At 37.6% G+C, this 15499-nt stretch overlaps 1 protein-coding gene across 5 annotated transcripts in view; it reads left to right on the forward strand.

Moving 5' to 3' along the window:
• TMEM175 (transmembrane protein 175) overlaps window positions 1-15499 on the forward strand; it is a 37646-nt gene that overhangs the window by 12801 nt on the left and 9346 nt on the right. For all 5 annotated transcript variants that reach the window (XM_072619748.1, XM_072619752.1, XM_072619753.1 and 2 more), the window contains 4 exons: window positions 2102-2153; window positions 3445-3480; window positions 4937-5020; window positions 9429-9593. In XM_072619748.1, the coding sequence (XP_072475849.1) occupies window positions 2102-2153; window positions 3445-3480; window positions 4937-5020; window positions 9429-9593 (337 nt within the window). The remainder of the gene's footprint in view (window positions 1-2101; window positions 2154-3444; window positions 3481-4936; window positions 5021-9428; window positions 9594-15499) is intronic.

The following is a 15499-nucleotide window of genomic DNA, read 5'->3' on the forward strand; positions in this document are numbered from 1 at the left end:
CCTAGTATTGTAGTTTGAATGCAGATATAAATATTATGTGGATAGCATTTACAAATTCATACAAGCTTATAAATATGATTTAATCATGTTGACTGCTTCTTAATTATGTTTTTAAAGGAATGCCTTGGACCTAATTTTTTAATAAAGACATCTCTGAAAGGATAATGGAATGTCAATATGAAAATGGGATTCTACTTTAGAAAACATCCAATTTTCTAAGATTTCTATAATCTAAAAATATTATTTACAAATCAATGCTTTCCTCTGCAAATTTGAATTCCTAAGAAGTATAGTCAACCTTGGAGAATCAGAGCACCAGACAAAAGATGAGAATCCCAGGAGTGAATCTTAGCTACTAAGGCCAGATGGGCTGCAGTTGGAATACCTATATGTGGATTTTTTTTTTAATGTTTGTTTCAAGATCACTTTGTGCCCTGTATCTTCATGTTTCTCCAGTCACAGAGGACCATTTAGTTACAGAGACAAAAGACTAGAATAGACCAGGTTTGAGGGAATGCTGACTAGACTATGCTCATCTTAGGTGCCAAAGCTATCTGGGTTACAATGTCAATTTTTAGAAAATCCTGGGAGATTATATTACCTTTTAGACTAGCCTACATAGGATAATCCTGGGAGCCCCAGATCTGCTCTTAGAAGCAGCACTGCCATGTAAATGTGCCTTGAGCAGGACCCACAACTCTAGATAAGAACCCAGATGCCTGGTATCTCTTTACTCTCTTAATCTCTTCCCCCAGGCTGGCTCCCCCATATCTCTGGCTGCTCCATTATCCTTCTGTTCGTTTCCCTAGCTTGCCTCACCTCTGAGGACCCCATTAGTCTCCCATTTTCTCCACTTCCTCAGTCTCTTTGCCTGCCCCACTAGGAGCTTCCTGTTCTTCCTTCCCTTCCCTACATTACCCATACCCTCTCCTGCTTGGCTCTACAACCCCTAGATTTTTCCTCTCTATACTTTCTCCCTCAGTTGGTGTAGTACAGTGGGAAAAAATGCTAGATTTAGAGTCAAAGGACCTGGGTTCAAATCATAGTTCTTCAACTTACTACCTTGTATGCCTAAGGGTATAACTATCTGTGCCTCAGTCTCTTCATCTGTAAGATAGGAAATTGAACTACATCTGAGGCCCCTTCCAACTTGAATTATAAGATACTGTGAACTAGCCACCAAGATACACACCATACAGCAAGCTTGCCCTAGAGCTTCCTTACCTATTACATCTATCAAGGAATGCCCTTCATGATGGTGGTAGAGATTAAGTGGCACCTGCTGCAAAGAGAATCCTTAAGCAGGGCTTCCATTGCCCTAGAAACCTGAAATGAGGGGGATATCCACAAGGTAGTTGCAATGAAACTGGCTTGGGCAGGAAGGAGACCAGTCTGGGAAACCTTACTCTGAAAATAGCTTTGAGTTTTCCTTTTTATTGAGTTCCTACAAGGACAAACCCCAGAAATTTTGGTATGGCAGCCCCTTCTGACTAATTCTCATTGTCAGCATTAAGTATCTGGTCTCTAGGAATCCCAATTGCCACCTAGATTCTTTAGCTTCTAAAGTTAGATTAGGTGACCTAGGTTCTAGTTTTGGCCGCCACTGACTCACTCTGTGACAAGACACAACCTCTGGGCCTCTGTTTCCTCATCTATAAAATGGTCAAACTGATCCCCTTACTACCTTGAAGGGTTGTTGTCAGGATTTATTACTAGCAACAAGTAAATATCATCACACCAATATTATGAAAAAACGTGACAGTAAAAAGTACCTTAAGCTTAGGAGCAACTCAGTAGTGCAGTGGATAGAACACCAGCCCTGGAGTCAAAAGGACCTGAATTCAGATGCAGCCTCAGACACTTGACACTAGCTGTGTGCCCCTGGGCAAGCCATTTAACCCCATCTGCCTTGTCAAAAAAAAGTACATTAAGTTTGTTGAGTAGTTATATGGTCAGAAGGGTGGTTTTTTTTTAAGGTTTCCAAATACTTTGGTGCTTGTTAACAAATGTTACCAAATCATTACAAAATTAAATATGAGAATATATTTATTATTAACTGTATTTTCTTTGATTTCCTCTTTTTTAATTGCATTTTTTGTAGACTATTCCAGGTAATTGGAATGATAGATGATACTCTGGCCTTGCTAAACCTGGTGAGTTTTCTTTTGCTTATTTTTAGAAATAAATTGAACTTAAAATCTGATTCTCATAGAAGTGAATTTGAGAGGAATAATTCCTCTCCTCATGTGCCAGGGTAATTAGCTTAGTCTTGACCCCGATCTAACATAGACAGAAATTTGTTTTGTTGTGGAGAGTTCTTTATTTTGACTTTTTTTATGTATTATTTGACCTGTAAGCTCCAGATATATCAGAGCATATTGAGGAACAGTCAAAAGATGAAAGTAGACGGTTTGATGTAAGAAAGCTGAGAAGATAAATTCTGTAGTCGCAATTGAGATGAGTCAGTATGAGCTGTAACTGTTCTGTGTGTCTCTGACATACCAAGCTCTGGTATTTCTTTTAAGCCAAACTTGAAGTAAAGGAGAGAGGTTGAGAGTGTTTCCTCCCAAGTCAGATCTGACATCCTTTCCCTGCTCTTTTCTGTCTCTTTTCACCTTCTACTTACTAATCCTAGTTCTGCCCTCTAGCACCAAACAGAATGTATCTCATCTCTGTTCCATATTGCCCCTCTTCAAGAACTTCAGACTGCTATCATGTATCCCCCAGGTCTTCTCCATGTGAAATATCCCCTGTTACTTCAGTTAATCCCCATAATTTGCCTTCTTTTCACTTCCCTCCTTTGATTAATCCTGTGCTTCCTAAAGTGTGATATGCAGAACTGTGCTCCAGTTACGACCCAACCAGGGCAGAGGTCAGTGGAATTACCACGTCTCTAGTTCTCGATAATATGCCTCTCTTAATGCACTCTAAGATTATATTCGCTTTGATACTGAGTTTACAGGCCACTAAAACCCTACATCAGATTTATCATTCTACTGTCCATTTCCGTTTCTGCTGTGTAGCCACACTTCCCCATCCTGTACTTATGAAGTTTATTTTTTTAACTCATGTAAACGATTTATTTTTACTAAATTTCATCTTGTGGGCCCAGCATGTTAACTTGTCAAGATATTTTTGGATCCTGATTCTTCTACTGAACATGTGAAATATCCTTCCTGTTGTTATTTCGTATAAAAACATATTAAAGACACCATCTGTACCCTTATCCAGGTCATTGATAAAATTATTGAGGGTCAAGCACAGATCCCTGTGACAATGAGAAGGAAGGAGGAGAGTTCTTGGATACTTAAAAAAAATAGGATCCAAGGTGGTTTCCTCTGCCCTGACCCCAAAAGGGACCTGTGAAGTCATTGGCCTTCCATTATTTTTAGATACAGGACATTACTCTGAGCCAGCAGGTTAATGACATTTTTTCTTTTACAGGCCTGTATGATGATTATTACTTTCTTGCCATACACGGTGAGTTAACTTGAGATCCCCCTTGGTACCAACCATAAGTAAGTCATCAAGTGTCTCCTGAGTTTATCATGCTTAACTTTGCCTTTTTCTCTGCTGTGGAAAAGAAGGAAAAGTAGATCCAGGCCCTGCCTTCAGGAAGTCTGAAATAAATCTTACACACCTGGGACAACTAAGTGCTATGCTGTAAAACACCACCAAACTCTGGAGTTTAGAATAAAGAGAAAAGAAGATTGGAGAGGAGGGAAACATATATATATTTGAAGGGCATTCCTATGAAAGAGGGATTAAATTTGTTTCATTTGGCCCCAGAGGGGAGAACTAGGACTGGGTTTCTATTACCAGGAGGCCACTTTCAGCTCAGTATTATAAAGAACTTTCTCACAGTTGAAGCCATCCCACAATGGTTTGTCCTGCCTCCAGAGGTAGTGAGCTTCCTGTGATTGGGACTGTACAAAAAGATGTTAAATAAACACTTGTCAGGGATAGTGTAGATTGTGCTGGGTACAAGGTTAGATTAAGTGGCTTCTAAAGTCTCTTCCAATCCTGGAAGTCTGTGATCTGCAAACTAACAGTGATACCTATCACCTGCCTCATTGGAATGTTGAATTATTAGATAAAGATCTTCAGTGAGGGTACAATGTAATATTTTTATAAATGTACAGGAATAATTCAGTGGGTTTTTAAATGTATCATAATATTTGGAACTATTTCAACATATAAGAAGATATTTAAGGGGAAGAGCTTCAGATTTTTTTGTTTTTAAGTAATCATTTTAAATTACCTTAGTAGCTAAGAATATAAAAGCAAGTGTTACTTTCCAATCGTTAACCCCACAATCATGGATAAATACCTAACCCAAGCTAAACTTCAAATGTCCATTGTGTAACACATCCTCATATTTCTAAACCTTCCCAAAGATTGTTAAAGGCAGATACAGTTTGAAATAAGCCCTCCCTAGAATAAAGATGTGAGCTGGCTACAACTTGGTAAGGCACTCATGCTACTAGGTCCCTGAGGGCTAATTACAGTCTTCTCCTAACCATACTACAGGCATTTCTCGCCTGTTTTTTTTCATTCCTGTTATTTCTCACTTTCTCCTTTTTTCCCATCTCCTTCTCTTCTTCTCCCTTTTTCTTTCTTCTCCTTTGTCTCACCTTACTCTTTCCTGTCCCTTCCCCTCCTTTCAATTTTTTTTCCTTCTTTCCTGCCTTTCTTTCTTCTCAGAAATATGTACCTTAGGCCTGTACTTATGAACATCAGTTTTGCCCTGATGCTCAGGGGTCCAAAAACTTGACTTTGGAATTAGATACTTTTTGATGTTCCCTTCTATTTTTGCATTTTATTGTGGAGGTATTTAAAGTTCATGGTGGAATAGTGGTATTAGCTCCTAATTTCATAACATTTCTTCCTGGTTAATGTCTTAGTGAAGCGCTTAACATTTGAACTTTCTTTGCAGTTTTCCTTAATGGCCTCCTTTCCTGATGTGCCTTTGGGTATTTTCCTGTTTTGCATTTGTGTCATTGCCATTGGCCTCAGTCAGGTACAGTTAATTCAAGTGACTTCTTTTTTTAAAAAAGTTTTATCAAAGATATTTTTTACTTCACTACTTCTTTCTAGTAACCCCACTATCACCATCAGTATAGAACCTTTCTTGTAAAAGTCAGGCGCTAAAGCAACTGAGGCCCGAGTATTCCTTTAAAGGGACCAAAAAGAAGGCAAGTGGAAAATGGGTGTGTGCTGTAACATGCCAGACTGCTTTCCAGTTTTCTCAGTGGTCTATCAAATAATAAATCTTTCCCCTAGTAGTCAGTACTCTTAGGTTTATCAGACCATAGGATTCTGTATTCATTTGCTACTAGCCTCCACTTTTGGTTCTAACATCATAACAATCAGAACTGGCACAAAGTTGAGCTGACTGCCTCCGGAAGTAGTAAGGTTTAATAGAGACCAGGTGAACCATGTGTCAGTGATGTACAGGAGACTCATGCTTTAAGAATGGGTTGGACAAGATGCTGTCTAAAATTACTTCAAGCTCTGAGATTCTAGCAAACAGGAAGAGAAAAATATAGTACTGCCAACACCTTTTTAGCTTATATGCATTGTCCTTTAGTCCTCTAATGTATGAAAATTCCTATATGGTGTTAGACAGTTATTGTAGCAAAGGGTACCTAATGATCCATCCTCAGGGCCCTTGGCTTCACTGAAATAAGTTCAGGCTGGGACCAGGAAAGGGTCCTTGGGATTTAGGGCCCATTCTCAAGAAGGACATGCCTGGCATGACTGCCACATATCGATGGCTCCCAAAACTTCATTTCATAAGGAGGGGATGATTAAAAATAAATTAGCGCTCAGATAAAAATATGTATTCTTAATATCCATATTTACTCATAAAAAGGTATTTTGCCAAAAGAAAAGCATTATTAACAACATTAAAGAGAAAGGAACTGACAATCCCAAAGATAAAACTTCTCTGTCTTATACTTGAAAGTGAGCTAAACCTCAAGGAAACATATGAATTAAAGTTTAAAAACAGAAATATAACATGTTTGATATAGATAGTTAGACAGATATAGTTTGGCTAGTTGAAATAATTATAGAAGACTAAGGTAGTTTTGCTCCCACAGGACACACCAAGAAGGAAAAAATAATAGAAAACAAATAGAAGTTATTACTTGTAACAATAAATGTGAATGTCAATGGCCTTAGGTACCTTATTAAAATGGTTACAGAACAGACTAATAAAATCAAGAAATACATCATTCACAGGAAAACATTTAATGCAAAAATTAGATTAACAAAAAAAGGACCAAAATGGCCAATCAAAGAAAAGTTTCAAAATTAATAGTGGAGATTAACAAAATAGAAAATGGAAGCACACTTGAGATAAGTGATAAACTAGAGAATTTAAAGGAAATAGATGATTTTTTAAACTATGTAAATTTCCAAAACTGACATGACAAGAAACTATTAATTTAAATAGATCAATTTCAGAGAAAAAAAGTCATTAAACAATGACTCCACCAAAATATTTGTTACCCAGACAGATTCATATATAAATTCTTTAAAATTTTGCAAAAGCCAGTATCCCTATGTTAAAGATTATTCATGGATATAAAAATATATAGAATATAACCCATAGACAAGTACAGAATGCTGCCCAGTGCCTTCGCGGAGCAAATGTGTGATTGGTTTTTAATGGTGTCATTTAGGAAGCGGTAAAATAGAAAACAAAGGAATAGCTAATAACACAGAGAAATATATTTTCAAAAATTATTCATCATAACCAAACAGGATTTATTCTGGGTATGTAAGGCTGTTTCAACTTCTGAAAAACTAACAATAGAATACAACATACAGACAAAAAAATTTTAAAGAGTAGGGATAGAGGAATTTTTCTTCAACTGTGATCAAAAGTATCTATCTCAAGCCAACACTCAGTGTAATATGCAATTAAATACAGGTACAGTCCAAGGACCTTCCCCATTTTTATTACTCACAATTGTAATAAGATGAAGTGGGGGGGACATTAATGACATTAGCATTAAAAAGAAGTCAAAGTGTCATTATTTACAGATGACCTGATGGTTTATCTAGAAAATCCAACCACCTCAACCAGTAAATTAATGGAGACAATAAATGAATTGAACAAGTTTGCAAGATACAAAATCAATACACAAAAAATTTTGGATTCTTATCTACTGGCAATAAAGATCAAGAAAACATAAAAACCCATTTATAAGAACAAAAAACATCAACTATTGGAACATTTACCTACATAGAAATAAATGCATAGGCCCACCTGTCTAAAGACAACTATTAAATCACAGTGATTGAAATAAAAGGTGACCTGACCCAAACAATTGCAGAGATTGTTAGTATTTGTGAAAAGATTAGATTAATTTAGTGAAAATGACAGTACTAGCAGAATTACTTTCTATGTTTAATGAGGTAAGAGACTGCTAAAACATCTAATTGTTTCCTATTTTAACTAATTCATATGGTATTTAGCTAATTCAGTTGCTTTATGTGATGTTGGTATAGGCTACATGTCACTTGGGATGCTACCCACTGCGGGGAGTAAGAACCCACATTATATTGTGTACTGCCTTCTTTAAGCCTGCAAAAAGGTAGAATGTACATATTTATTACCATACAATAGAGTGTAATATTTAGTTTGTCCACCAAGGGGCACTAAAGCCACCAGCAAAGTGATTTCACCATGATGCAGTGTGGCTCCAGGTTATTGGAAGTTTATAGATAAATGTACAGCTCATTATTTCCATATTCTCTCTATGTCTAGAATTTTACCTTCTCAATCAGTAACCTTCTATATTTATTAGACACAGTCAATAAATTTTCTGTAGCCAAATAGTATATTTAATAGCAAAGATACAAGGCAAAATTCTTCCGTGCTGCTGTGTGAACATTCTTGCCCAACTGTAACCCAGAACCCCCCCATTCCCATAGAACATGGGAGAGCAATGAGGAGAATGATTCTCATATCCAGGTCTCATATTAGAATGGTGAAACTCACCAAAACAGAAAACAAGGAATATTCCATCTCCCAGACTTCTCTAGCTGGTGACATTCTTAGAAGCTGCCTCCTATCTTAGCCGCCAATCCAGACTCACCTCTGTATAGTAGTTCCCAGTCAAAAACTCTCTGAGACTGGCATGCCCTTGCACACAGGGCCCTGCTCCTGCTGCCCTTTTGGCCTCAGTTCTCATGCTGATGTTCTAACATCTGACCACACAGCTGCCCATAGCATGCTCTCCCACCCAAAAGTTCTTAGTCTCAAAGGCAGTAACTAAGTGCAGAAGGAGCAAAGGCATATCTGTGCATCAGCCACTGTTTCGTTCTGTGCTGAGTGCATGCTGGTCAAGTCCTGATGTTTTCCTAATGGGAGAAGGGGGAGAGTAGAGTGTGCATTAGAAGCTCTGAAATACTCCTCCTCCTCTTCACACTACCCCAGACTTTAGGGCAAATTATGATTTGAGGGAGATGACAGAGAGTAGTGTGAGTGCTGGCTGAAGGAATAGAAGTATTGAAAAAGTAGCCTTTAAATTTCAATGCCTCAGGCAAAACCCCAGTTACCCTGCCCAAGGTATGGCCCTGCCTTCGCACCCATCAAATTGTCATAAATAATTAAAAATCAGTGAAACTCAAGGAGAGCTAGTGGAGTAGGGATGGGGCTAGGGGCGGGGGTAGACAGGTAAACTCATTATTTCTGGTGGCATTGCAGACTTGTAGAATGTTTGCTGCACCCCTCTTCAGTAAAAAAAATGTAAAAATAATCATACTCTTTGACCCAATAACTCTGTTGTGAAGTCACCTTGAAATCCTGGCTTGGTGAAGTTGATCCTGAAAGTATTATATTTTTTAAAGCTATCTTCCCAAAAGTTTTCCCAAGAACATTATTTCAATCTGCAAGAAACTTGAAACAACTTAAATGTCCAACAGGGCAATGGTTCATTTATTGGCACATTAATGTAATAGAATAATACTATAGTATAATTAAAACTAAAAAAATATAAGGAATATAAAGAATTATGGGAAGACCTTTAGAATTAATGCTAAGCAAAAAAAAAAAAACAAAAGACCCAGAAAAATCAAGTATTCAGTATAAACCTGTAAGAAGAAAAGTGAATGAGAACGAATAGACAAAGAACCTGATGGAGACTTAAATGAATATCTAAAAATTAATGGTTTATTTATTGAAATTTAAATATAACAGTTACAAGGTAAACTTAATTAGTTCTATTGGAGTAAAAAACTTGGTATATAGTTCGTATGCTGTTCATCTCTCAGGAAACAATGTTTTTCCTTACAACTTTCATGTCCAAAGAGCCAGTGCAGCCCATCTTTCTTCGTGTGTATCATGCTGTTTCTGAGACTGCTGTGCATGCCAATTACAAATGCTGACCTTGATTTCTCCTCCTTTTTCCCAGGCAGCAATTGTGACCTATGGGTTCCATTACCCATACTTACTGAATCGCCAGATCCGACAGTCAGAGAACAAGGCCTTCTACAAGCAGCATATCTTAAATATTATACTCAGGGGGCCAGCCCTGTGCTTTTTTGCGGCCATCTTCTCCTTTTTCTTTTTTCCTGTGGTAAGTTCCTCACCTTCCACTAAAGTCAGAGTGTGAAGGTGCCCCTGGGTTCTCCAGGGTTTATACTAGTGGAGCACAAGCCCAGGCAGGTCCTACCAAGATGGCAAGGTTTCAGATATGGGCCTAGCAACAGACCATTTGATCTAAAGAAGAACCTAGTTAGCTGTAAGGAGACTTATCATTAGGTTGACTGCAAAGGGATGAATTCTTAAGCCACAATAGCAGTGTTGCAAACTGCATCGGTGAGATTAACCACACCCATGAAACCACAAATCCTTAGTGTAAAGTCCTAATAATGCCATTCCCCTAGCAATGGTTTTTTGTCAGACAAAATATCAAGTATATCTTTCAAAAGAAGAGATATTTAATAACACTCAAACAAAAATATACAAAGTGTAAGCATGTCTCATGTAAAATGTAAACCCCATAGTGAATGATTTGAACTTTCAGCTGGATTTTTCTTGAATCTGTCACTTTATAAAATTAGATAAAGATGTTATTCTTGCTTAGAATCACTGAGTCAGAGAGTTGGAAAGGATCTCAGTAGCCATCTGGTCCTACCTGTATCTGACAAAGAATCCCTTTCATAACATTCCTGACAAATGGTTATCTAACTATAGAGAACCCACTGTTTGACAACACAGCCCATTACCCTTTAGGGCCTAATTAATTTCAGTTCCACAAATATCATATTAAGTACCTACTATGTGTAAGGCACTATACTAATTACTAGGGATACAGAGATAAAAACAAAAGCCCTTACCCTCAAGGAGCTTACATCCTAATGATTGTTAAGAAATTTTCCTCATATCAAATCTACCCCTTTACAATTTCCACCAATTACTCTTATTTTACTGCCTTCTGGGTTCAAGCAGAACAAATAAGCCTTTATGATACAGAAAGATTCCTGTTATGTCTCCCTAAGTCCTGTTCTCTAGACTAAACATCCTCATTGTTCTAACTGATCCTGATACAGTATGTTCTCTTGTCCTCTCATAGTCCTGGTTACCCTTTTCTAGATGCCACAATAGTGAAAGTTATAGAGAGACAAACTGGAGCTTGATGTCGGGAAAAACTTCCTAACTATGAGAGTTATTCCAGATAGAATGGGCTGCTTCTGGGAAGTAGTGAGTTCACCCTCACTTAACATCTTGAAGCAGAGATTAAATGGCCATTCAGTAGACATGTGGTAGAGGAAATGATTTTTCATCCCCAGGTTGAACCAGATGGCCCCAAGGTCTGTGATTCCTTCTTTAAGCATAATGCCCAGAACTGAGCACGGTGCTCCAGATGTGGTCTGACCAAGGCAGGGTATAAAAGAACTGAGACTCCTTACCCCAATGTTGGTACTTCTCTCAATGTAGTCTGAGATAGCACTTGCTTTTTTAACAACCAAATCACATTGTTAATATATCAGTAATAATAGTAATGAGCTAGCTTTTATAGAGCGCTTTGAGATTGACGGAGTGCTTTACATATGTTATTTCACTTGATGTTAAACTAGCAACCCACTAAAAAACTCTAGTCTTTTTTCATGTGAACTGTTACCTAGCTATGACTTCTCTGTCTTTTGCAGTTAATTTATTGAACCCATGTGTAGAACTTGACATATATGCCTTTTAAATTTCACCTTGCATCTTATCCCATTTAGGGAAGTAGTACAACATAATGGAGAAAGTGCTGAGTATGTAGTCAGGAAACCTGGGTTCAAATCCTATCTCAGACCCCTACTGTGTGACCATTGGCATTAGCCTCTCAAAATCTGTTTTTTCATGTGTAAAATAGAGGTGATGATAATGCTTCTATACCACCTACCTCACAAAGCAAAAAATACCTGGCAATAGTGCAGCATAAATATGAATTATTATTGTTGTTATTCAGTTCAGTGTTCTATCATGTCACAATCTTTCTGGATCTTGATAATATTGTAAGCATATTAGCTATCCCTCCCAGGCTGTGTCGTCTGCAGACTTGATAATGTTTCTATTGCCAGTGCAGTGGAAAGAGCACTCAATAGGGACTCAAAGCAGGTGGGTTATAATCCCAGTTCTGCCACTTATTACCAGTGTGACCTTGGGCAATTTAGCTTAACTTACCCTCTCTGGGCCTCAGTTTCCTCATCTGTAAAATGAGGGGGTTGAACTAGATGAACCTTAGGGACCCTTCTAAGATCTAAAGCTGGATGTGATATTTCTTCAGACACCAATAAACATGTTGACTAGCACAGGACAAGGGCAGATCCATTGGCCATTAAACTAGAGAACTTGACCCCTTAGTGTTTATTCTTTGTGTCCAATTATCCAACCAACTCCAGACCCACCTACCCATACTATTAATCTAGTCCACATCTCTGCATCTTGTTCACAGCATAACATAGTTTTGTCAAATGATTTTCACATCTATAGCATTCTTTGTCAAAAAGAATTAGATTAGTCCAGCCTGATTTGTTCTGGATAAAACCATGGCAGCCTTTTTTTCTTGCCTACTAAAAAATTATCAATATCTTTTATTTTTATATCAATATAGTTTCCCAACATATACCTCCCTTTCTGTGCTAGTTTTAGTAATCATTCCTTAGTTCTTAGTACCCACAAACATTCTCTTTGTTCTAGAATTTTGCTCTAAAGCAGACTAGGCAGTGGTCTCTACATTCGACTGTATTTACTTTTTTGAAAATTAGAAAGTTAACCCTTTCCTAGTTCCACAACATCTCTCCTATTTTTGAAGATTTTTCAAAGATCACCACCAGTAGCATCTGCCAGTTTTTTCAGTACCATAGGATGTACTTTGGAGAGACAGATTTGCACAGGGGATAGAACACTGGGCCTTCAAGTTAGGAAGACTTGAGTCCAAGTCCTGCCTCAGACGCTAGTAAGTTGACTCTAGCCAAGTCACTTAACCTCTCTGTGCCTTAGTTTCTTCTTTTGTAAAATGGAGGTAAGAATATCACCTATCTCACAGAGTTTTTGTGATGATCAAATGAGACAATATATGAAAGTGCTTTGAAAACCTTAAAGCTTTTTGTAATCTTAGCTTCTACAATTTCCATCCTAGTCTAGTAACTTGAACTTATTGAAAACAGTTGGATATAGTCTTTTATCTCTTCATTTCTCTTTGGTTTTCACTTCTTACTAATAATTTTTATTCCCCATGCAAAGATCATTACTGTTGGCCATTGCCACCCTAAATAAGTAGTGGTCCTACCTCTTCTTCCCTGCTCTCTTTGGCCCCAGTGTAGTCTTTAAAAAAATGTTTTTCTTCCTTTGTTTTCATCACCAGCCTCAGCTCAATCTGAGCTTTAATGCTTCTGACACTATTCTTATAGGACCATGTTGCATTCTTTTGTGTTCATCCTTGTTTCCCTCTTCTGTATATGTCTTTTAAAAATCTGAAATGGGAGACGTTCCCCATGCAGCCATTTTTCTCTTTAAGTCCTGCTCTTTTTCCTCCTCATGATAATATCATCTGCTTAGTTTTCAAAATTTTGCTCTCAAAAACTTACCATCCCTATTGGGACACCTTCTTTGGAAGAATATTACTCATTCAATCCTATCTATCCATTCTCTGGATTCTTTGAAATCCATTGTTAGAACGTAGGATCTATATATCAGAGTATGCTTTACTTTACTTTCTCCTACTATGAACTCCTCTGTGCTAATAAACACTAGAAACTTCTAGTGCTTTTGTTAATCAGGCTATGTACAAATGCCTTTCTATGAAGATTTCTGCCTTAAGGTCTCACCCTATGCCTTATTCCTAACTGAATTAGAGCAAGTGAATTCTATTCCCCTTTTCCCTGAATCAGATTTCAGACATAACACTTTCTCCATGGTCAGCACCTCCCACTGAATCTTTTAGAGGCTGGAAAAAAACTCACTTTTTTCTATTCACAGAATTTCTGTTATTCTCCCCATTGACTAGCATCAGGGCATGCAATTGGCCTGAGTCTCAGAGAAACCTGCAGCAAACAAAAAAACCCCAAACAAACCAAAAAAAAAAAAATACTAGAAAAGTCAGAAGAAGAGAGGCAGAACTAGCTGCCATCAATGCTGCTGCAGTGGCCAAGACCTGTTTTCTTGCTCATTCTCACCCTGGTAAATGACTTACTTGAATACTTCATTAAATCTATGATTTTGTTCATGTGTATATTCCTTCCACTAATGCCTGCCAGTCCTGTGCGCTTCTTCTCCTTGTCATGCCGTTAGTCTACCATTGCGGGGTTGAGGGAGAGAAAGGTCTTCCTGATGTACTAACGCCTTCTGTTTCTTTTAACACTGCATGTATCCAGGAGCACATGGCTGTCATCCATCATTCTTTACACATCCAGCCTGTCTTCTGTTTGTACATTTCTCTGATGACATCATTTTCACTGATACTCCCATTCAATTACTCATTTATACTGGGTTGTAACCTAATTATATGCACAATGCATCTCTCCATTGCTCTTTAGATGAGCAGCCTTCAATTTCATTTCTTTAAAGACAAATATTTCCATGACTCACAGCCATAGATTATCACTGGAAGGATACTGGTGTTTAAAAAAAAAAGATGGACCTTTATTTCAGAAAGCAGTTTGGGATACAGCTTACCAAAAGGAATCCATCGTACTGTCTTCCACCTATGAATCTCTGAGCCCAATTCATTATCCATCTGAGGTGTGTGATCCATGATGTATCAACTGATGGGTGGACTGTATGGGGTTCATCTATCCCACTGTATGCTATAGTCTGGACAGTAGCAATTTTTCATCCACTTAGAATTCTTTTAAATGACTATGGATCTCATTTAAGAGACTGCAGTGCTCTCGGGCTTAATGCAGTCAGCACAGCGTCACCCACAAACAGAACAATGTGGAAGACCTTACCATCCATGAGAAATCTGTCTTCATTTTGTTCTCTCTGCTGGACGTCTTCCATGACCGTGACAAATACATTTGGTGAGCAAATCTCTCTGAGTTTGAAGCTTCCCTTGATATATTCATAATAAGAAGAATGTTTACAAGTTTTTCTGTTGTGTTTTTCAAGGAATTTTGTACTGTTTTGGCGTGTATGGGAGACACCTTGATGGAAGGCCTTTAAAAAGAGGTAGTTTGTCCTGTGGAACAAGATCTACTGTGATGTCTTGTGAGAGCCTTTTTGCATGTCTTCATCAGTAATGTGCATGAAATTTTGGAGAGATGAGAGAATAGGATGTGAGTCATTAGGGTTTTTTTTGTTATTGTTGACTTTTTTGTAAAAATAAAATTTTTCCATGTCTCTGGATTTTTCTCTTCTTTCACTTCTCTTGAGAATCAGTTTTTCAGAATCCTCAAAACTGTGTTACCTCTTGCACAAAAAAAATGGTCTTCCAATAGTTACCCACTCTTCCTTTCTTTGTTTTCTCCAGTGCTTTTTCAACTTCTTCATCTAGTGCATCCAGCCTTGTGAAGTCAGGAGCCAATTGTGGCCCTTGGTAACGAAAAAGTAAAAGGTGCTTTGAAAGCCTTTACAAATATTTTCCATTTTTCATGTTTGATGTCTTCATTCTAGTTTCACTCTTCAGTGCCTTCTCAATCTTGGATCTCTCTCCAAGCTTCAGTTTGTTTTCTACTGCTCATTAGTTTTATGAGGTAACAATGCTCATAACCTTCCACCTTCCTTTCTGATTTAACAAACTGGTATTACCCTTAACCACGATGTTTCTCTCTTCTTAGCGGTATGAAATATTTCAGTGCTAAGCATTTCCGGGTTTTTTTGGTTATTGAAATAGATGTATATCAATTAAAGTTTTTAAGAAAATGGTCATAGGTTTATGTCCAAAACCTGTTCACCTATTTATCATTTTTCATTATCGATGGTTTTAAATAGATCAGATTGGAGTTTTAATTGTATGCCATATTATTTCCTCATTTTTATTCTTTAAGTTTG

Source organism: Notamacropus eugenii, chromosome 6, assembly GCF_028372415.1.
Source record: "Notamacropus eugenii isolate mMacEug1 chromosome 6, mMacEug1.pri_v2, whole genome shotgun sequence".
Lineage (NCBI taxonomy): Eukaryota > Metazoa > Chordata > Mammalia > Diprotodontia > Macropodidae > Notamacropus > Notamacropus eugenii.